At 63.5% G+C, this 20433-nt stretch overlaps 2 protein-coding genes and 1 long non-coding RNA gene across 6 annotated transcripts in view; 2 read left to right on the top strand and 1 right to left on the bottom strand.

Annotated features, from left to right (window-relative positions):
- Window positions 1–11522, top strand: part of SMG6 (SMG6 nonsense mediated mRNA decay factor) — a 108370-nt gene extending 96848 nt beyond the window's left edge. For all 3 annotated transcript variants that reach the window (XM_042026126.1, XM_042026125.1, XM_042026124.1), the window contains exons 16-19: window positions 3993–4146; window positions 7363–7574; window positions 7837–7918; window positions 9453–11522. In XM_042026126.1, the coding sequence (XP_041882060.1) occupies window positions 3993–4146; window positions 7363–7574; window positions 7837–7918; window positions 9453–9583 (579 nt within the window). In that variant the 3' untranslated portion in view covers window positions 9584–11522. The remainder of the gene's footprint in view (window positions 1–3992; window positions 4147–7362; window positions 7575–7836; window positions 7919–9452) is intronic.
- Window positions 11523–11815: 293 nt separating this feature from the next.
- HIC1 (HIC ZBTB transcriptional repressor 1) lies at window positions 11816–17572 on the bottom strand. Of its 2 annotated transcripts, XM_042026138.1 has the most exons (3): window positions 17485–17572; window positions 15970–16273; window positions 11816–15286 (listed from the first exon to the last, which is right to left on the bottom strand). In XM_042026138.1, exons 2-3 carry the CDS (start codon window positions 16019–16021, stop codon window positions 13341–13343), a joined length of 1998 nt encoding a protein of 665 aa, XP_041882072.1. In that variant the 5' UTR covers window positions 16022–16273; window positions 17485–17572; the 3' UTR covers window positions 11816–13340. The 2 variants fall into 2 exon arrangements, with proteins under 2 accessions (XP_041882072.1, XP_041882073.1); XM_042026139.1 differs by lacking the exon at window positions 17485–17572 and having other exon boundaries at window positions 15970–16310.
- Window positions 16422–17587, top strand: LOC121663677. Its single transcript, XR_006015710.1, has 3 exons — window positions 16422–16641; window positions 17155–17219; window positions 17502–17587. It is a non-coding gene; the product is annotated as an uncharacterized LOC121663677 (long non-coding RNA).
- Window positions 17588–20433: the final 2846 nt, after the last annotated feature.

Genomic DNA, 20433 nt, shown 5'->3' with positions numbered 1-20433 from the left:
CTGTCCCCAGCCCACAGCATGTCCTGCTGCTTGGCCAGCCCTTGGTCCATGCTGTTCAGCGTCCCCTGTCCTTTGTGCTGCCGCCGTGCGCTGGGAGCGGTCGAGTTTCCTGACCGGTTGAAAACATCCCACCTGAAACATAACAGGCTCTTCCTCTGGATGCTGCTATTGTTTTGCTCAGCATTACAGAAGCAGCTCAACCGGGGCGGCCAATTATGACATGTCTTCCCAAAATAGCCGCTCTCCTGTCCCTTCTGAGCCCACGGAACGGCCGCCCCCTTAAGATGCAGCCGCTCCTTTGTGGCGGTAGTGTGAGTAAGTGGCTAAATTTAGCCGTGTCCCATTCACGCTCTCCCTCCCCGCAGGAACAATGCCGCGGGCGCACACGCGGCCGGCTCAGCACCTGCCTGGGAGCCGGTGCCTGCTGCCTGCGGAAGGCGCACACCCACCCACGGCGGCTCCGCCACGGCGGCGGCCCCGGTGTGCTACCAGGCACGGGGCACGTTTACTCCCGAGGAAGACGCTGGGGACGAACCTTGGGAGGAGGAAGCCCTGGAGCAGAGAGGCTGGAGGAGGCATTGTTCTCGGCCCTGGAAAATGCGATCCCCGCGGAGCGCTCGGGGCTGGAAGGGGCAGCGGCGCCGGCTTTGGGAGCGGGTGGTGGCAGGAGAGAGGTGGTGGCAGGATGGTGGTGGCCCTTCCGTCCTGGCGGAGCGGCGTGACCCCGTGTGACCTGTCCCGAAGGCAGCGGGGCAGTTTTCTCTTCGGCCTCTCTGCCATCCTGGCACCACGGGCAGAGGAGCTCTGGGGTCCGTGTGCGGAGCTCCAGGGTCCGCGTGGAGCCCTCTCCTATTCTGGGCTGGTGGCGGAGACCCTCAGTATGCCCCCCTGCCGCTCTGCACAAAGTCCTGGCTTTTGGGGGACCCCTGCCTTGCCCACGCTGGAAGCCCTCACTCGGGCATCGACTTCCGGGGAATTCCCCAGGTGATCCCAGCTGATGGATGAGCTGGGAATTTGGGACCGTGTGTGCAGGAGTGTCTGATCTCAGTGCTGCCACCAGCTGGGGCAGCCGGGGGAGCCACCTCCGGCTCCGGCCCAGCTCCTGGGAGAAGCCCCCGTGGCCGGAGCAGCGGGATGGGCAGGGGGCTGCGGGTGGGAGCAGCGCTGACACCGCAGTGTGCGGGTGCAGGAGGCGAGGGGGTGGAGCTGGCAGCCCAGGGAAGGGCAAGGAGCCCCCGGCCTCAGAGGTCCCCTGCCATGTCCAGCACTGTGGGGTCACCCTGCCACTGAGTTGAGCCAATCCGAGCCTATTTGTTTAACCCAAATAAGCCGAAGCTAAAATCCTGCTCTCCCAAAACACTTGGGCCAGGGCGAGGCTGTACCCCCGCTGTTCTATCCACCCTGCGCTCCCCAGGGTGATTTCCAGACCCCACCTCCCAGCAGGACACATAGGCCACCATCTCCCTGTCCTCGTTTTAGGGAAACTGAGGCACGGTGGGACCAGCAGCTGGTTTCTGGCAGCCCTGGCAGCACAGAAGCCAGGTCCCAGACGCGGGCATCCCGATTCACACCCCCATGCTCCCCTTCCTCCCCACGGGACCGTGCCTCATGGACCGGCAGAAGGGTTAAGGCAGAACTGGCCTCCCTGGTTCTGCTGCACATGGGCTCCCTTTCATCTCTGGCGTGGGGCCAGCCAGCGTCCGCATGAATCACAGGCCACTCCTCTCTCCCTCAAACCCCTTGGCCGGAGGCTTCTGCAGCCTTTTACTCACACAAACAAAAATAAATCTCGCTGCCGGCCTCTGAACTCTGCAAAGGCGAGTTTCCCTCTGGCTCCCCGAGCAGCCCGGAGCTGTGCGCGGGGACTTGGCACGCTCCCCGCCGACCTCGCTCTTTCACTCCCGGCGCATCCTGTGTCCTTCTCTCACCGGGCGGCCTGGCGAGTGGAATGGGACGTGACGGCCGGCACAGGCGTTGCTGGCGGCTGCCAGGAATCGGCCGGGTACAGCCGCGAGGGCCGCCGGGGCAAATGCCACCCACGAGGGTACTGCCCTCCCCGCCGTCACCCCCATGCCCCCTGGCCAGAGCGGCCTGCTCACACTCCTGAGGTCACCTGCACGGGCTGGGGTGAGTCACAGGCTCAGGAACCGTATTGGGGTGCAGGTGGGGGTCCCCTCCTGCCACCAGCTCGTGTTCACATAGGACTGTCACTGTTCAGTGGAGACTGCGTGGTTTCACCCCCACTTCCTGCAGCTTCAGGGCCATTGACCTCTTTGGCCACCACACAAGGGACTTGCCACTCTCTGGGTCTCTGCATTGGTCGATGGGGCCCTTCTCCATCTCCCTAAGGCAGGTGGAGCCAGGTCTGGTGCCTCCCAGGGACGAGCAGCTCCTGTCGTACCCCAAAATCCTGTGGAGACACCCCACCTGCTGTTCTCCTCGTGGTGAGGAGGCAGCAGCAGCTCCACGCTGGAATTGATTCCATGTTGTCCCTGACTGTGGCTCTTCCTGTGCCGCCAGTGAGTGCCAGGGCAGAGCACAGGCAGGGATGGCATCTAGCACGTGGCTGATACAGAGCTTCAGCCTGGGGACACTGGTGTGTCCCCTGTGTGATGGGGAAGGCATGTCCTCATGCTGGCATGCGGCAGACAGGACCTGGCCTGCTCCCTGCTCTGCCTGTCACCCCTCAGGGTCTGTGGCAGCCACGTCCCCAGGACCAGCACTGCCAGAAGGAGGGTGGGAGGCACGTGGTGAGGTTCGGTTGCTGCCTTGCCTGGAGACACTTGTGGGAGGTGGCAGCATCAAGCTGCCTTGATTTAAAGCCAGATGACAACACTTGGAAATGAATTAAAAACCACTTCTTTCCATGGCCACTCCTGGCCCATGCAGCTCGTTGTTCTAGGGCGCCTCCGAGGGTTTGGCATGACTGAGGGAGGGTTGGGATCCTCACCGTGGGCAGGGGGAGCTTCCCATAACATTGGGCAGGAGAGGGTCAGTGGTCACCACGTGTGCCCAGGGCACATCTGGTGGGTCCGAGCCTGGTCTCAGAAGGGTTTGCATGGTGGCTGTGTTCCTCAGCAGCTCTGCTGTGCTCCATGGGTGACCGGTTCCTATTAGAGGCAACAAACATCAGCGAGTCCAGGGAAGCTATTTTTAAGCAGAGGAAGCACTAGAATAGCATCCTGAGTTTTTTAAGCCTGTGACTTACTAAAGAGCCCAAGTCCTTCGAGAGCCTCGAAAGTCATACGTGAGCTCTGGCGTCCCATTTTGGCAACTTGCATTGGCCAGAGGTCCAGGTGCAGCCCAGAGGGCGTCCAGCGAGCCCCAGCAGACCCTCCCCCTGTGAGTGTGAGCATCTCTGGTCTCTGTGGGTGTGAAGGGCTCGACCAAGGACAGTACTGTGAGTTTTCAGGGCTGGAACCCACCTGGTTTCCCAGCTGGATGGAGTAGGAAAAGGCAAGGCATGTGCAGGAGGTGGTAGGACAGTGAGGGAGATACTCAGCCAAGGATCCCTGCCCCACAGACCTCTGGCTGCCTGCTTGGGGTCCCTGTGTTAGGAGGCTGTTGGCAGGACTTATACATCCCAAACTGGTTTGTTTTGTCTGTTTTCACCTTGACCTGTTTCCATGTGAAGCCCCAGAACCCCTGTCCTCCCTCCCTCTTGGCACTGGTGCAGATGATCCTGGCAACTGCCAGTCCCACAAATAGGGCAATTCCCAAAATACCTCCGTTTTCAGTTCTCCCAGAGCCTGGACAGAGCTGTTTTTCCAGGAGAGTGCTTTCTTGGGGGCTTTTGCCATCCTGCTCACATGTGTAATGTGGGCCTGCAAGAGCTGACGTTTGGGGTGTGCAGGTGGGATGGATGCAGCCTCCTCCCAGTCTCCTTCACATGGATTTGTACGTGCCAGCCAGGCTTATCTTCTGCTCTCAGGTCCACAGGTCATAGGACTGACATCCTCCTTACTCACCATGTGTCCTTCCTTCTCCTCCAGGCCGTGCTGAAAGACCAGAGCCAAATGAGGCAGATGGAGCTGGAGATCAGACCTGTCTTTCTGGTCCCAGACACCAATGGTTTCATCGACCACCTCGGCAGTTTGGTCACGCTGCTGGACTGCAGGAAGTTCATCCTGGTGGTGCCCCTGATCGGTGAGTAGGGCCAGTGCTGCGGTGGGGGCTTCCCCTCTCCCCCAGTGTGGTCTGTCCCTCCAGTCTGGCTCCCTCTCTCCATGCCCCACGTGCCCGCAGTGCCTGTGTGGTCTGGAGCTGGTCAGCTCATGCCGTGGGACTGGACTTCATCCTGCCCTGTCTCATCCCAGTCGTTGTTGGCATTCCTTCAGCCCCTGTCACCCTGCTCCCTCCCTGCCAGCCCTCTGCCCACAGCACTCAGCAAACTTCTCCCGGTGCATTTGGGGGTACCAGGGGCCAGGAGAAAGCAGATGGGTGTTAAACGGGATTTGGAGGGGATTTCCAAGGGAGCAAGGAGGAGGAATTGTTAAACAATCAGAGCAGATAGCTTATCCCAGCTGAGCTGGGGCTTAGGCAGGCTGAGCAAATGGCCGGCCTGTGTCCCAGCATCTCGGAGCTGCTCAAGCCCAGCCCTTCTTTTTATCCTTATAAAGCTCGCAGTAAAACAGCAAGCTGGTTCCCGTTATTGGTAAACACTCACCCTGGCAGATAACGGCTGTGCTGCTGGGTGGTCTCCCGGGGTGGCGGCAGGATTTGGTTCGATGCCTTTGCTCTGAGTGTTTGATCACGCTCCGGGCCGGAGGTGCCGCTCCTCCAGCCAGTGGCACTCCGGCGCCTGGCACGTCCCGGTGCCAGCCTGGCACTCACAGGATCCTCGAGGGCAGCAGGAGACGATGGGGCAGGAGTGGGGCTGAGCCTTGCAGAGCCCACATCCCATCCACAGCTCCCATCCACAGGAGCAGCTGTGTCCCGTGGGCATCTCCGGTGTCCAGGCAGGGAGGTGGCACAGGTGCACCCCGTGGAATTCAGGGTGCTGCCCTCTGAGCCATTGTGGGGGTTCCTTCTCAACTCCTGGGTGTCCCGGCAGAGAGCTCTGCCTGCCCCAGAGCCAACATCCAGCTGCTGCCCTTCCCCTCAGGGTGAGCAGCCCAGCTCAGGAGGGATTCCTGGGGCTGGGATGGCACCCCTGGGTGGGGAGAGCAGGGTTGGATGCCTGCCCAGCTCAGCACAGGAGCTGCCAAGTTGCTCCGTGGTTTGGCACTGCAGAAGCCAAGGGAAGGCAGCCGGCAGCACCAGCAGAGCCTGGGAAGCCCTGGGGGCTGTGGAGGATGTTAACACCTGGGAGAGCTGGGACCTGCCCTGGAGCCATGGCTTTGCCTCTTGGTGCACTCCGGTGGTTGCTGTGAGGCTTCTTCATCAAAGCCCAGCCAGGGGCAGCAGGAGAGCTGGAAACTCTGGTCCTGTCCCTGTCCAAGATGCTGCTGCCCTTAACCTGCAAAAGGAGCCTGGCCTGCCCTGCCACAGCACCTTCAGTGCCCTCCTGTCCTGCTGCCTCATCATATGGGGACAGAGTAACTTGTCTTCCACTGCTGTCACGAGCCTCCCAAAAGCACCCCAAAGCCAGCAAATCCCTGTCCACACCAGATGTTGATGACATTCCCCCTCATCCCCCAGGACAGCCATCCGTGTGGGCAGGAGGAAGCCATCCCCTGGGCCTGTGGCTGCTGGGGACAGAGGCCTTGGTGCCATGTCCCATGGGCAGACTGGAGAATGGCATGGTGCCCTTCCTCCGGCACTGCTCCCTGCTCTTCCTGGGGATGCAGCAAGGGGTTAAGCGCTTGGCTTCTCGTTGGGTTTGTTTCTCTTGCTCTTTAACCTGCTCCGTGCTCCTTGAGCCTGACCCCGCCATGGAGAAGCCAGGCCTGGTGCAGAAGCACAAACAAGCCTCCCCTTTGAAGCCTGTTTAGCTTGGAAGCAGGAAGGCGGATTTCGGGAGGGAATACCAGCTTTTCCTGTTTGATGTTCCGTTCTTGCAAGGCTCCCCCCACCCCGGGCCCAGCCGTGCATTGTGTGGAAATGGCAGCATCAGGTCGGTAGCAAGAAGAGTCTCCAGCCAGGGAAGAGCAAAGCAACTCCGCGCAGATTTAATTGGAATACCCAGACAGTGAGTGCCAGTCTCACCATGGAACAGAGCGATCACGCAGGCTCCCCGGGCAGTGATTCACAGCACTGGGGAGAGGCCTCAGACCCCGAGCTCTCTCCCCGAACCCCCCAAGGAATGCATAGTTCCCACTTGAACTCAGGACTTGGCTCCAAGCTCGGAAACAATCTTCAGAAATGAAGCCATGGCTAAAACACACACACACACACACACACACACACGGAGCGCGCTGAGGCTCCCTCGCGCACACGTGCACACCAGCTCTGCCGCGCACGCGGCTCCGTGCACACGCAGGCCAGCGCGGCCAGGGGACACTTGCTTGCACATCTGGATGCACATTCGTGTGCCCAGCCCTGCTGCCAGCTGTGAGGCCGGGCACACAAGGGTGTGTCCAGATGTGCACACGAGCGTCATCGCTCGCACACTCGTAGCGGCTCTTCCAGCAGCCCCAGCACCCAAGGGTTGGTCCCTCCTGGAGCTCTGGGGTCCCTTGGGCTCGTCAGGCTGGAGCAGCTGGAGTTCCCAAGCACTTGGCAGCAGTACAAGAGGTTCCAGTCAAGGTGAACAGGCTGGGAATCCACCTGGATTCCAAGCTCGTCTCGAGGCAGGACAGATGTGCAAAGCGAGATGGGTGAGGTGTTGAAAGGAGTGTTGTTCCCTGCCAGGAGCACAGGGTGGTGGCTTCAGGTGGGAAAACAGGCCTGGGATTTGTGTGGGAAATAGTGCCAGGGTGGGAAGTGCCTGCTTCCTGTTCCCATGTGCAGCCCAGACAGTGCAGAGCCAGGCAGTGCCACACGGGCAGGAGGCACAGTGCCACTGGCCATTGCTGTGCTCAGAGATAGAGGAGCAGGATGCAGGAGGTCAGGGTTTCCTGACACCCCCGGGCACGGACGTGCTGTTGGTCATTAATGCAGGAGTGTGGGGTGGGGGGCACAGCGATGCCCCCCAGTGCGTGGCAGAGCAGAACCAGTTGCCCTCACCAGTTACACTGTGGGGGTGAGGTGCCTGCACTCTCGGGGCTGAGCCAGGTGACCCACAGAGGTGGAAGGCAGCAAAGCTTTTCCAGACCCGCAGCCAAGTCCAGGAGCACAGGGACACTGCGGCAGCTGAACCCAGATTTCCTGAGCCAGCTCCCAGTGCCCCGGCCCTGAGGCCTTGGCAACTTACGTGCTCCAGCAGCAGGTCACGGGAGCACCTTGTCCCATAGTAACTGTACCTCCTCTTCCTGTTTGAAGTGATAAACGAGCTGGATGGCCTGGCCAAGGGCCCAGAGATGGAGCACCGGGCTGCAGGCTATGCCCGCCAAGTGCAGGAGAGAGCCAGGAAGTCCATCGAGTTCCTGGAGGAGCGATTCGAGAGCCGGGACAACTGCCTGAGGGCTCTGACCAGCCGGGGCAACGAGCTGGAGTCCATCTCCTTCCGCAGTGAAGACACCACTGGCCAGCAGGTAAGGGGCACCCTGGACACTGAGGGTGGGGAGCTCTTTTCCTCCTCAGGGAAAACCAGGGACCCTGAGGTCCATGAGCTCTGGGCAGGGGGTGTCTCTGTGCCCCCACTTTGCGGGTGGCTGAGCAGGTTCTTGTGTCTCAGCTCAGAGCAGCCCTGCTCTCACTGAGCTGTGTCGGGGTCTCTCAAGGCAGTGCAGCAGTCAGGATGCTGGGGGTGCAAAGTTTTCCCTGCCAGGGGTAACCTTGCCCTTTCTTTTCCAGGGAAACAATGACGACCTGATTCTGTCCTGCTGCCTCCACTATTGCAATGACAAGGCCAAGGATTTCATGCCCTCCAACAAAGGTGGGACATCCTCACATCCTCTTTATTCCTTCTCTGTTGCATTCCACAGACTCCTCCCACTTCTCTTTCATGGCCCTTGGATCTGTTCCCTCCTGCATTTTGCCTCTTTCAACACCAAGGTGCCACCTCCTGCCTCCGGTCAGCCCCAGGCTGTGGCCCTCCCACCTCATTGCCAAATGTCACCTCATGGCACCTTGGGGATGCCCCGGCCTGTGACAAACCCACCATAAACATCCACTGAGCCATTTTTGTGATGACAAAGGGCCAGAAAATGCCTCCTCCCCACGACCCCGATGCCTTCTGTCCAGGACTCCTTTTCTTCTAGGTTCCTGGTTGGCATCAGCCATGTGTGCTGGGACCAGACAGCCTCCAGGCTGTTGCCAGGGCGGCAGGGATGGGAATCGCATCAGCAGCTGCCCAAGAAATCAACCCGCATTTGTCAGCACAAATTCTTAGCAGCTTAACTTGTCAGATTCACAGAGAAACCGTCACCAAATGTTTATGTGCAAATGATGCTGAATTTTGAAATCATGTGGATTATGGGGAATGGGGCCTGACAAGCTGACAGCCTCTGGTTTGTAACAAGGAGGCGCGTCACCAGCGCGGAGCAGAGGATGTTTATTGTTACACATTTCTTAAAGTGTCCGCGCAAAACCTCCCGGTCCCACTTGAGGCAGCTCTCAATCCCTGGCCTGTCTTCCCACTGAGCCCCTAATTCCCTTCCTTCCAGCACAGGCCAGCCGGGCGCTCGCCCACCGGCCCCGGCCCCGACACTGTGACCGTAGCCTGCGTTCCTGGCCACCCTCCCCTTCCCCTCGTCCTGCCGCTCCCTGCGCAGCCAATCTGGGCCCATGTTGGGCTCCCATAAACTCTGTTTTTTCCATTCCCGTCCTGGCTCAGAGGCACTGTGTTTCCTGTGCTCATAGGAACAGTACTCTGGTCACAGGACCCAGCTGCTTACACATACCCCATATGCTTCCCCTGCCTCGCACACACATAAGCGTGGCTCCCACATCCCAGCCCGGCACGTTGCGTGCGGGGCAGCTCATCCATCTGGGGGCAAGATCCCTTCGGTTGTTTCTCAGGCATCAATTCTCAGTGTCTTGTCTGAGCCCCAGCCAGAAATGCCTCAGTGTCAGTGGCGACTCCAAAAAAGCTCCACAAAAAATAAGGGGTGGCTTTAGATCTTATAATGAGACCAACAGAATAATAGCACCAGCTTCCTGCTGGAGCCAGGGTCGCGGGCCGTCTTCCTGGCCTGGGTCAGGCAGGGACCTCCTCTTCCCAGCCTGTGGCCAGTCCAGCACCCCATGAGGGCAGCAGGCAGTGATCACAAATCATCCCTGGGCAGCACAGAGAGGGGAGCAGACGGCCTTCGAGATGCAGCGCTGTGTCCGAGACCCACCAGGAAGCTTGGCAAGGAGCAGGGAGCTGGGAGCCGGGAGCAGGGAGGGTAGGGGAACACGCTGTGGGATGGGTGCAAGGCCTGGGGCAGGTCTGAGCTTCACGGCGCTCTGTGTGTGTCTTGTTGCAGACGATCCCATCCGTTTGCTCAGGGAAGTGGTTTTGCTGACGGACGACCGGAACCTGCGAGTCAAAGCGCTGACCCGCAACGTGCCGGTGCGGGACATCCCCACCTTCCTCAAGTGGGCCCAGGAGGGCTGAGGGGGCCGAGTGGGGCCCAGGGCCCCTGAGCGAGTCACGCAGCCCCTTACGGTGGGAGCCCGGCTCCAGCGGCCGCCTCGCCGCGCCGCCACCGCCGCCAGCCCACCACGAACAATAAACGCCACGTCTTCAACCCACCCCAGAATGGCCGTGCTGTGAAGGGCCCCCCGAGGGCAGACCAGCTGGGAAGGTCATTGCTGTGGATGGTTCACGTGGAGGCTGGGCCGTTGAGGGTCCCGCCAGCCTTTGGGCAGTGCCAGCGCGGAGCTGGAGAGCCCCGCTGGCGAGGGAAGCTTTGGGTGAGCCCCGTGCTGGATCACCAGCCTTTTGCTTGGTTTGCTTGGGTGCAGAGAGCTCGAGTCACGCCTTGGTGGCTCTTTGGGTTTGTAGGCTGCGTAGGGCAGAGATGGGGGACATGCCAGCACAGACTTTGGGATTGCTTAGTCCAGCCTGTACCCCTTGGAGAGGCCATGGACTTCACAGGCAGGTTTCCCCCTGCCCCAGCCTGTTTTTCCTGTGTGGCCAGACAGCCCCAGGTCCCCATCCCCTTCCCCACCGTGTGCTGCCTTGCCGAGGGGTTTGTCCTCTCCCTGGTGCAGGGTTTGCTTGTTGAGTTCTGTTTTTTCAGTGTAGGTTAGTTTTCAGGTGTGTGCCCTGCCTGCTTTGCCTGGGGGAGGCCTTGAACACCCCCACAGCTGCTTTGTCCTGATCCCCTGCCCACCTCAGCTATTACTTGCCCCTTCCCTTCTCCCCCAAACCTCTTAGTCCCACCCTGCTACCTTCAGGCATGCTTTTGACCTAAGACCCAGTGTGAGGCTAACAAAATTCTCCAAGGACCTCAGGACCGGCTGTCCCATGGCTACTGTGTGTCCTCACATTGCCACAGGCCCCTCTTCCATGTGGGATCTGGCTTCTGCCTATGGCTGCAGAGTCAGAGAGAACCACAGAAGTGCTCAGCCCCACTATTTGCTTAGCTGAGAGGGTCCGTGGATGGAGCCATTGCCTCATCCCTGGGTCATTCCACACTTGGATTTGGGGTTGGGGTGCTGCTAAGCCTTCCACACCCCACACTGTCCCACCACCAAGTGTCCTGTCCCCAGTGACACACCAGATACAGAAGCTGAGAGGGAGCATTAACCCCTGAACCCGAGCCCCTGGAGCTCTGTCAAGTCCCAGTCCCATGAGCCCAGGGTGGGAACAACCCCGAGGCCACCCCTGGTCCCCGCTGGGGCGCTGCAGCCGTGGGAGGGAAGTGGCAGAGGTGGCAGAGGAAGCAGCAGGACGGAGCCCAGCGTTTTCCTTTCCTGTGTGGGTGGCTCGGACCCAGTGTCTGCATCAGGAAGCCCAGTGACCCCTGTGCCAGCTGCCCAGCCCCACAGCCGGGGCCAGCACCGGGGTCGGAGCCTCGGCAGCGCGATGGACACGCGGGGTTGTGCTGGATAACCCGTGCCAGAGCAGTGCCCAGCCCGGGGCACCGGGCACAGGGTCGGTGCTGCGGGGCACAGCCTGCCCCACAGAGACTTTGGGGTGCCCACGGCTGTTGTGGGGCGCACAGAGCCATCAGCACAGCACCCACGCCCTGGTTTCTTGCCCACAGCCCTGCTGGCTGCCAGCTTTGCAGAGACTTTGCCTTCTCCTCCACGCCGGGTGTGTTTCAGTGTTTGTTTTCTTATGGCGCTGCCCCAGCTCTGCTTTCTGAGGCCCTCCCCGAGGTACCACCAGCCTGGAGGGCCCTGCAGCTCTGCCAGACGTGTCACAGGCTCGGCCATGGGACAGTTTTGGTGCCACCAGACCAGCTGGCACAACGGCGAGCAGAGCTTGAGCGCCTGGGGCCATCCCTGCCAGGCTGCTGGGAGCCCTTGTCTTGGGGCAGTGCCCGCCTTCGGGCTGTTTTGTTAAGTTGGTTTTAATCACTTTTAGTATTAAACGTGTCAGTGCAGCGTGGTGTGTCATTTGCTGTCGGCGGGCGAGTTGCCCCTGAGGTTGGGGTGGGGGACACCAGGGAGGGACAGCAGTGGGACACATAAGGATGACAGCGGCTCTGTCCCACCTGCAGCTGCTGCTGCCCCCCAGCTGAGGGGGTCTGGGCAAACCAGATGCACGACAGAGTCCCTTGGGTCCCCTCCTGCAGCTTTGCACCCACAGACCCCTCCCCAGGGTCACCTCGTAGCCTCTCTCAGCATCAGCCCTGCGCCAGCCAGGCCCCTCCCCAGAGAAGAACGTGAGGCCACGCGTGTTAATGTCACTTTATTGCTCATTCCGTTTCGACTATAGAAAAAAAAAAGGGCGAGAAGCCCGTGTACAAATTGGACGTGATACAGAGGGGGCCGGGGCCCCGCTGGGCGCTGCCAGCTGTGCTTTGGGTGCTGCCACCACCGCCAGTCACCCCACGGCAGCTCCGGGGGACACCGCCGGCCCTGGGGGACCGGGACAGCCCCGGGAGGCTCGGGGGCAGCTGGGCAGGAGCGGCCAGCTCAGGCTAAGGCACAGTGGCTGCGAGGCCGGGGGCAGTCGCTGCTGGCAGCCGCCCGGAGCCTCGTGTGCAAAGGAGAGGAGGGGGCTCAGGAGGGGGGAGAAGCTTCACATTAGCCCCAACGGAGGGGTCAGGGCACGGGCCGGGGGGGTCCAGGCTGGGGGGGGCTTTTCCCACACCGAGCAGGAGGTGGGAGAGGGGGTGCGGTGGTGGCAGGAGATGCCCGGGGGGCTCTCGGCCCCAGGTCACATGCACCCCCCGGGCTCTGCCCCACGGCCCCCTCCCGCAGCCCCTGCCCACCTCCCGTAGCTGACAAACCAGAGACCGCTTTGTCTTTGTCATGGGTCCCCCGGCCCGGCCCGGCCGCGCTGGAGACGGGCGTCTTTGGCAAAAATAAAAAAATAAAAAAATAATCAAGGCGAGTGGCCGCCCGAGGGCGAAGCCGCCGGGTCCCGGGGCTGCCCCGGGTGCCCCGGGCATCCCTGATGGCGAGGCAGGGCCCAGGGGCTCAGTCTGGGACAGGCCCTGCCCTACCTCCCAAAAACACGGGGAGCAGCCGGCTGAGCCCCTGGGTTCGGGACGGGAGGTCAGTGCTTGCTTCGGGGCGAGGAGCATCGCGATTCCCCGGCCCCCCCAGCATGGACGTGACCGCCGCTCCTCCGTCCCGCGCCCGCTGCTCAGACCTCACCGTCCCCCTCCGTCAGTCTGTCCCCGAGCCCCCGGGGCTGGTCGGGCACACCCCCCCAGCCCAGCGCTGGCCGCTCCCGCTCAGGACGGAGGCGTCGCTCCGGCCACGACGGACGAGCTACTCACGGCGGCACAGTCCGGGTCCCGTCGCGGCAAAGCCGAGCGCCGGCGGGTCCCACCGTGGGGCCGGAGCGACGCGGCGGCTGCCGAGGGCGTCCCCTCGCCCGGGGGCAGCCCTGAGGTAAGGAGCGGGCTCATGTCCTCCAAAGCCTCGGGGCGCAGCCCGGCCTCACAGCTTGTGCGTCGCTCCCGCCCGGTGCCGGGCTCCCGGCACCCCCCACGGCAAGGGGCGGAGGTGCCGCGGGGTCAGTCCCTGATTTACCGGCTTCTCCCGGGCAAGCCGGGGCGCTGGTCGAGGGACACGCCGTCCATCCATCCCGGAGCAGCTCTTACGGGACCTTCGCTACTGAGCGAGTTCTCCGGGACCGTCGGTAGCGCCAGGGGACGAGCACCCATCACCTCTCGCCCCCCCGCCAGCTCCACACGGGGCAGCGAGGGGAGCCCAGCGGCTCCCCCAGCCCCCCGGCCAGGCCGGCGCTAGGGGGGCGAGTATCGCTCTATGGTCCGGGCAGCCTCGGCGTGGAGGTGCGGAGCCTGCGCCAGCACCTCGGCCGCCTTGTCCTGACTCAGCCCCAGGTGCTCCGCCGTGAACTTGGCCAGGGGGTAGAGGCTCTCCATGGCCTTGGGGTCGCTGAGGAAGTGCGAGGTGTGGGAGAGCAGCTCGGCCGCCTTCTCCTGCTTGAGCCCCAGCTGGTCGGCGGTGAGACGGGCCATGGCATAGACGCTGTCGGGGAAGTCCAGCTTGGCTTTGCCGTCGGGGCCGGCCGCGTGCATCTTCATGTGGCTGATGAGGTTGCGCTGCTGGGCGAACTTCCCGCCGCACACCTGGCACTCGTAGGGCTTCTCGCCCGAGTGGATCCGCATGTGCTCGGTCAGGCGGTACTGGCGGGTGAAGCGCATCCCGCAGGCGTCGCAGGCAAAGGGCTTCAGGCCGAGGTGGCTGCGCATGTGGCGGGTCATGGTGCCGCGCTGGGTGAACTTCTTGCCGCAGATGGTGCAGGGGTAGGGGCGCGTCAGCCAGTGCGTCTTCTCGTGCTGCCGCAGCGTGGCCGGGTCCTTGTAGGACTTGTCGCAGGAGGAGCAGCGGTAAGGCCGCAAGATGTCACCCAGCCCTGGGCCACCTTTGTCCAGGAAGGGCACGGCCTGCTCGGCCGCCGCCTTGTGATAGAGCTCCTCTTCGTTGTGGGCCTCCACGTGGGCGTTGAGCTGCTCGGAGCTGGGGAAGCCCTTGCCACAGGGGATGCAGACGTACAGGTTGTCACCCAGGCTCTCCGGCTCGTAGCCCAGGTGGTTGCAGTAGCGGTCCAGCGCGTCACCAGGCGAAGGGCCCTCGCTGCTGCCCGTCTCCTCGCTCGTACTGTTATCAGGTTCCAGGTCATTGCTCTCCACGCTGGGGTAGCGGGGCTGCGGTGCCGCAGGCGGCGATTCGGCCTTCTCCTCCCTATCCAGCTCCTTCTCTGCCTCGCCCTCGTCCAGGTAGGGGCCCAGGGGCTCGTGCTTCATCCAGCGGTACATCAGCTCACGCCCATCAGCACGGGGCAGCGGGGGCTCGGTGCAGGGTGGCGTGCTGCGGAAGGGGTCAGGGGCGTGGGGGTGCCCTCCCGGCTCACCGCCCGGCGGGGAGTCCTTGTAGGCAGCGGCGTGGCTGGCCAGGAGGCCGGCGCTGACGGGGGGGCTGTCATGCCGTGGGGGCAGCGAGGGCTCACGGGGCTCGCTGGGCAGCAGGCGGTCGGTGGGCAGGAGCTGGGCAGAGGGGCCGGTGGGGCTCTTCTTGGAGAGGTCGAGGCCGCAGGGCGGCGAGCAGTGGCGCTCGGGCGGGCACAGCCCGTGGGGGTGCAGCGGGGCACCCTGGGCGGCCGAGGCGTACAGCTCCCCGCACTGCGTGTTGAGCGGCGTCGCCGGCTCCACGGGTGGCAGGTCCACGGGCCGTGGTGTCCCCGAGTAGCAAGCCTGGATGACCGGTGTGGCGGCCCGCAGCCCACGGCCCAGCTTGTAGGGCGCGTAGCCCCCACGCAGGTGGCAGTACTTGCCGCTGCGCTTCAACTTCTTCTTGCAAAGGGCCACCAAGCCGGGGATCTGGAGGTAGCTGGCGGCGGCCAGCACGGCGCCCAGGCTCTGCTCGCTGCCCGGCTCGCACTCGGCCAGGCGGCCGGTGTAGATGAAGTCAAGGATGAGGCGGAAGATGCCGGGGCTCACCATCTCATGGTCCAGGTTGAGCAGGTTGTCGTGGACCACCAGCGACTTGAGGTAGGCGCTGCTGGCGGCCAGGATGTTCTTGTGCGCACGGAAAAGCGCGTTCTGCACCACGATGATCACGTCGCACAGGAAGCCCTTGGTGCGCTGCGTGTTCAGCTGCAGCAGCAGCTGCCGCGAGTGGCTCGGCACCTCCATGGCGTCCAGCATCCCGCTCCTTGCCCGCCGCCCTGCAACACACCGGCCGCCCCGTCAGCGCCGTGCCCGGCCCCACATGCCCACACGGGGGGCTCGACGTGCGCGTCCGGGGCTTCACCCACGCGCGGGGTGGGCGGCGTGGGGGGGTCGGGTCTCAGCCCCACGCACCGCTGAGTCCCGGCCGCTCTGCGCGGCCGCCCGGCCGGTGCCACCGCTTATATGGGGGCTCGTTTCTCGGCGGGTCGGGGGGGCGGGAGTGGGGCGAAAACCCCCGGAGGGTTTTGGAGAAAGTGACATCACCCACCGCCGCCGCCGCCAGTGCCGCGCCCCGGCCCCGCCAGCCCTGGGACCCCGCGCCCACCTGCCGGGGGAGCGCAGGGGGGACACCCCGACCCGGTGCCCGCCACCCGCCCGCCGATCCCCGCGCCCGCCGCTGCCCCGCTCCCCGCCGCGCCTCCCCGCTTCTTATGCGCCCCGGTCCCGGGAGGCGGCCGGCCGGACCCCCCGGACGCCCCCCGCCCCCGTTTCCTCTCCCCCCCTCGAGGTGAGCGGGGGGACGGCTGGGGGTGTGGGGGGGAGCGGGACCTCCCCTCCCCGCCTCCGTTCCGCTGCCGGTGCCCCCCGCCCAGGTGCGTAAAGCCAAGCGCCCGCGGAGCTGCTTTTTCGGCTGATTTTCCCCATAATTCGGGGTGTTCCCCCCCCCCCCTCCTTTTACCTGGGCGTCCGGTGGCCTCCGCCAACCAGCTGAGGTCTCGGTGAACTCTCATGGCTCAGCCCCGGGGGGGCCGCCGCCGGTTGCTGCTCCCCTCCACCCTCCTCTTCCTCTGCTGCTTCTCTTCCTCCATACCCCGCGCTCCCGGCCGGTCCTTCGGAACGGGAGGAGGAGGAAGAGGAGGAGGAGATGGTTGTGGAAGAAGCAGCAGCGGTTCCTCGGGGTTCCCGACGCCGCCAGCTCGGAGGTGAAACCCGGGCTGCGAACTCCCCCTGACCCCGGCCTGAACTCCGAGCAGCGCCGCTGGCTGTTAAAGGGACGGCGGGAGGTTTTCCTCCTCCCATCCCCGGGCGGGGCACCGACAAGCCGGGCCCCCCCTTTACACACCCCTTCCTCCCCATCCCGGTCTCCTCCTCCCAGCCCGGTTTTTCCCCCCTCCCGGTCTTCTCCCGCCGCGCCCCAACCGCCCCCTCGGGGGTCTTTATCCTTAGGACATCGCTCTTTGCCCGGGGACACCCCGGGTGGGGCCGGAAGCCCCGAAGAGGGGGGACCCGGGGTGTCACCGGGCAGAGGGCGATGTGTCCCCCCCCGTCGGTACCGCTCGTAGGGCGCCATCTAGCGGCTCCCGGTGAGCTCCACCCCGCCCGGTACCGGAGGCGGCTCCTCCCCGAGCAGGTGGGACCCGACGGGGCGGACGGTGGTGGGGAGCGATAAAGTGGAGCGGTCTTGCTTGCTGCCTCACCCGAGGGATGGGTGCCGATACTCAAAGCGGGGTGGCACCCATCGGCTGGGAAGGCCGGAGTGGGTGGTATCATTTTGGGGTGCAAGAGGGTGGAACACCGTGTCCGATGAGTGGAGACGATGTGGGGAAGGGTTCCGGGGAGCAAGGGGGGGAAGGCAGCCGGCCCTAATTTGCTGGTGAGGGGGGAGAGCAGAAAGCGGGAGGGGCGCGCAGCGCTGGCGCCCAGATGTGCGGTGGCGGTGGCTCGGGGTGGGCTGGGGGCTTGCGGTGATTTGGGATGAGGAGGAGGAGGAGAAGGAGGGGGAGGCACAGCCACGTTTCCCCCGACTTCATCCCTCCAGCCGCCCCTGAAAAGGCTGCTGGGCTGGGGGTGCAGCATGGGGTACCCCCCTTGGCGCGGGGGGAGCCGCCTCTCGCTTCACACTTTCGCTTCTCCTTTCTCACAGCCGCAGCCTCTTGCACAATCTCCTGGTACAGCGAAGCATCGTGATGGGCTTCTCCAGGCCAGCCGGTAATCCTGGGGTGTCCCGCTGGCACCCCCTGACCTGAGCGGGGCACCCCAAGCAGTGGCCATCCCTCCCAGCTTGGGCTACCCGGATGCTCTTGGGGTTTCACCCCATCACCCTGGTCCCCTGGTGAATGGGAACCAGTGTGGGGCCCCTGGTGCCTGGGACAGGGTTTGGCCAGCCCTGAATTTGGGACAGAAAAGGCTGGGTGCTGGCAGGGAGGGTGCAGGCTGGCGGCAGCCGTTGCCCTCACAGCTCAGCATCACTCACCTGGAACTCATCCTCAGGTTCCCTTCAGATCCAGCGTGTCCCAGCTCACTGCGGAGACATCACCCTGGGGACCGGGACGGAGTGTCACTGCCCATGGGGACCCTGCAGTGGGCTCATCCCAGGCACCGGCTCAAAAATCCCCCTCGCTGCTCCCCATGCTGGGCTCTTGCCCACAGGAAGCGCTGGGATCCTGGGAGCGGGACGTGGGCGACCCTCGTTAGAGCCGTGGTTTAATCCCAACTCCCCGGGCACTAATTTCTCCCCTCCCCTCCCATTTCCCCCCCTCCCCCCCCTCAATTAACGGCTGGAAGTGTTTCAGGTTCTGGCAGCGAGCTCTGGACGTCGCTGTGAGCGATGGCTCCCGCGGGCTCCGTCCCGGTAATTTATGGGGCTGAGCTGCATAAATCACGGCAGCGAGCGGCTCCCAGACAGCTGCATCCCCCGGGGCCGGCCGGGACCCCGGGCTGCCCCAGCTACCTGCTGAGTGACGCCGAGCCCCGGGGGCAGCGGCCGAGGGAGGGAATGGAAAAACCCCTCACCTTTTCCACCCTCGTTTGCAGCTCCTCTCCCATTCCCGGCCTCTCCCAGGAGCAGAGGGGCGGATCGGTGCCCGTAGGGGTTTGGGGCAGGTGGAGGGGAGTTTCTTGCACTGGTATTCCCCGTCCTGTCCTGCTCATCCTTCTGGAGGGATCATAAACCTAACAGCCTGACCCAGCGTTCTGCACCCAGGGACCTCAAAAACTGCCCTGTGTCCCCCAGGGAGCCGCAGCCGATGTCCAGCCCCGAGAGACGGGGACGGCCGGGCTGCAGGACCGCAAGAAGAGCCAGCGGCGGCGACTGGGAGCGCGCAGGGAAAGGGGCATTTTCGCCTCAATGTGCTGAGCAGATTGGAACCAGCTCTGGTTAAGTCATTGGCTCTGTTGGGAGGTCTGAGCTGGAGCGTCTCCCGCCTGTGCCCCCTCCCCACGATCAATCAAAGTTGCAGCAAATTAGCCCAGATGCTGGGAGATTCGGTTCAAATCCAGCTGTGGTTTGGATGGCGTTCGCATGCCTGGCTTCATGTGGGACCTGGGCTTTTGGACAGGATACAGCCCCCCGGTCTCTGCAGGGCCCTGTTTCCCAGCGCAGCCTCTCCCCAAAGCCCACACACATGTCTTCGATTACGGCGCGTTGGCCAGCGGGGCCGCATCCGGCAGCGCCAGGAGCCTGCAGCCCCCACTGGCAGCTCGCACTTCATTTTCCCGGCGGTGCTGGGGTACAGCAGCCCCGAAACTGCGGCCCCTGTGCGTGCAGGGGGATGTGTGTCCCCTCCACCTGGGCTGGGCTGAGCCTGTGAAAATCATGCCAGTGCTGAGCTGTTCCGGGCTGGGCACTGCCCATCTCCTGCCTTGTTCCGGTGCCAAGCCCTGCCTGCAGCAAAACAAGGCTGGGGGCAGCTACGGCACCCTGCCAAGTTCTCTCAGGGTGCCCCCGAATGTGAGAGGACCCCTAAAATGAAGTGGGAAGGGCAGAGCTTCCCTGGCACAGCACAGGCCCAGCCAGGGTGGCTGCTCTCTGCTGTGCTGTGTGGGTGGCATTGCTGGGGTGGACAGTGGGAGTCATTCCTTGTGAGGTGATGTCTGTGAGGAGCCCTTCTCCGTGTAGCAATGCTTGATGGGGCAATGGGACCCCTTTCTTGTGGGGTGACACTGAGAGGACCCTTTTTTGCAGGGTGGTACTTGGTGAGACAAGGGCACCTCTCCCTGCAAGGTGATATTCCATGGAGCAGGGCGACCCTTCCTTGTGGAAGGGCCACCCAGGGCTGGCCGCCCAGGTGGCTTTCGGATATCTCAAAGGATGGCGACTCCAGCACCTCCCTGGGCAGCCCATGCCAGCACCCCCCTCCCAGTGAAAAGGCTCTCCCTGATGGTCAGGGGAGGCCGTGTGACTCAGTCTGTGCCCCTGGTTCTGGCTCTGGGCACCACAGGGCCGAGCTGGCTCCATCCTCTCCACACCCTCCCTCCCTGAGTATGTCCCTGGAGCCTTCTCTTCTCCGGCCAGTCCCAGCTCTCTGTGCCTCCTCATCAGAGAGATGCTCCAGTCCTTTTCTTCTTCGTGGTCCTTCACCAGACTGTCTCCAGTATTTCCATGCTAGGAGCCCAGCACTGGACCCAGCACTCCAGGAGTGGTGTCCCCAGCGCTAAGCAGAGGGGAAAGATCCCCTCACTGCTGTCAACAAACACAGACCAGGACACCATTCACCTCCTTCATCCCAAGGGACACGTGGTCAACTGCATGTCTGAGCCCCCAAGGTCTTTTCCACTGTCCAGCTGTCCAGTCCCTGGGATATCCCAGAGCTCAGGGATCTCCCTCCCCAGGAGCAGGGCTTTGCAATTCCCCTTGTTGAACTTCGTGAGGTCCCTGACAGCTGGAGGTGGGCAGTGGGATCCCTTCCTTATGGGAGGATGTTTGGGAAGACAAAGGCACCCATCCCTGAGGTGATGCTTTGTGGACCAATGGGACCCCTTCCTTGTGGGGTGATGCCTGATGGGGGGGTGACAGGACCCCTCCTCTGCAGGCAGATGAGGATCCCGTCGCCGTGGGCCGAATTTTTGGTGAGATGATGGGACTCTCTTTACGGGTGATACTTCTTGGGGGCAGTGAGACCCCCTGTGGGGGCAATTCTCAGTCAAACACGGGCACCCATCCCTGCCAGCTGTTGTTTGCTTGGGGCAGTGGGGACCCCTTCCTTACGGCACAATGCTCAGACCCCCTTCCCAAACCCCACAGGTGACCACCCCCTCCCCACCCACATCACCGGGACCCCTCTCCCCCTCCTCCCGCGACAGGGACACGGCTGTAGTCACCGGTGGGAAGCCCACGAGATGGCAGCAACGGGCCACGCTCCGGGATGCGACACCCCTTCCTCGGGGGCCGAGACCCCCCCCTACTCCACGTCCCGGTCCCCCG

This window comes from Corvus kubaryi, unplaced genomic scaffold (genome assembly GCF_017639235.1).
Source record: "Corvus kubaryi isolate FWS band 111438036 unplaced genomic scaffold, C.kubaryi_AGA036_p1.0 37284, whole genome shotgun sequence".
Classification (NCBI taxonomy): Eukaryota; Metazoa; Chordata; class Aves; order Passeriformes; family Corvidae; genus Corvus; species Corvus kubaryi.
The sequence above is the reverse complement of the archived record's forward strand: the minus strand, read 5'-3'. Positions and strand labels throughout refer to the sequence as shown.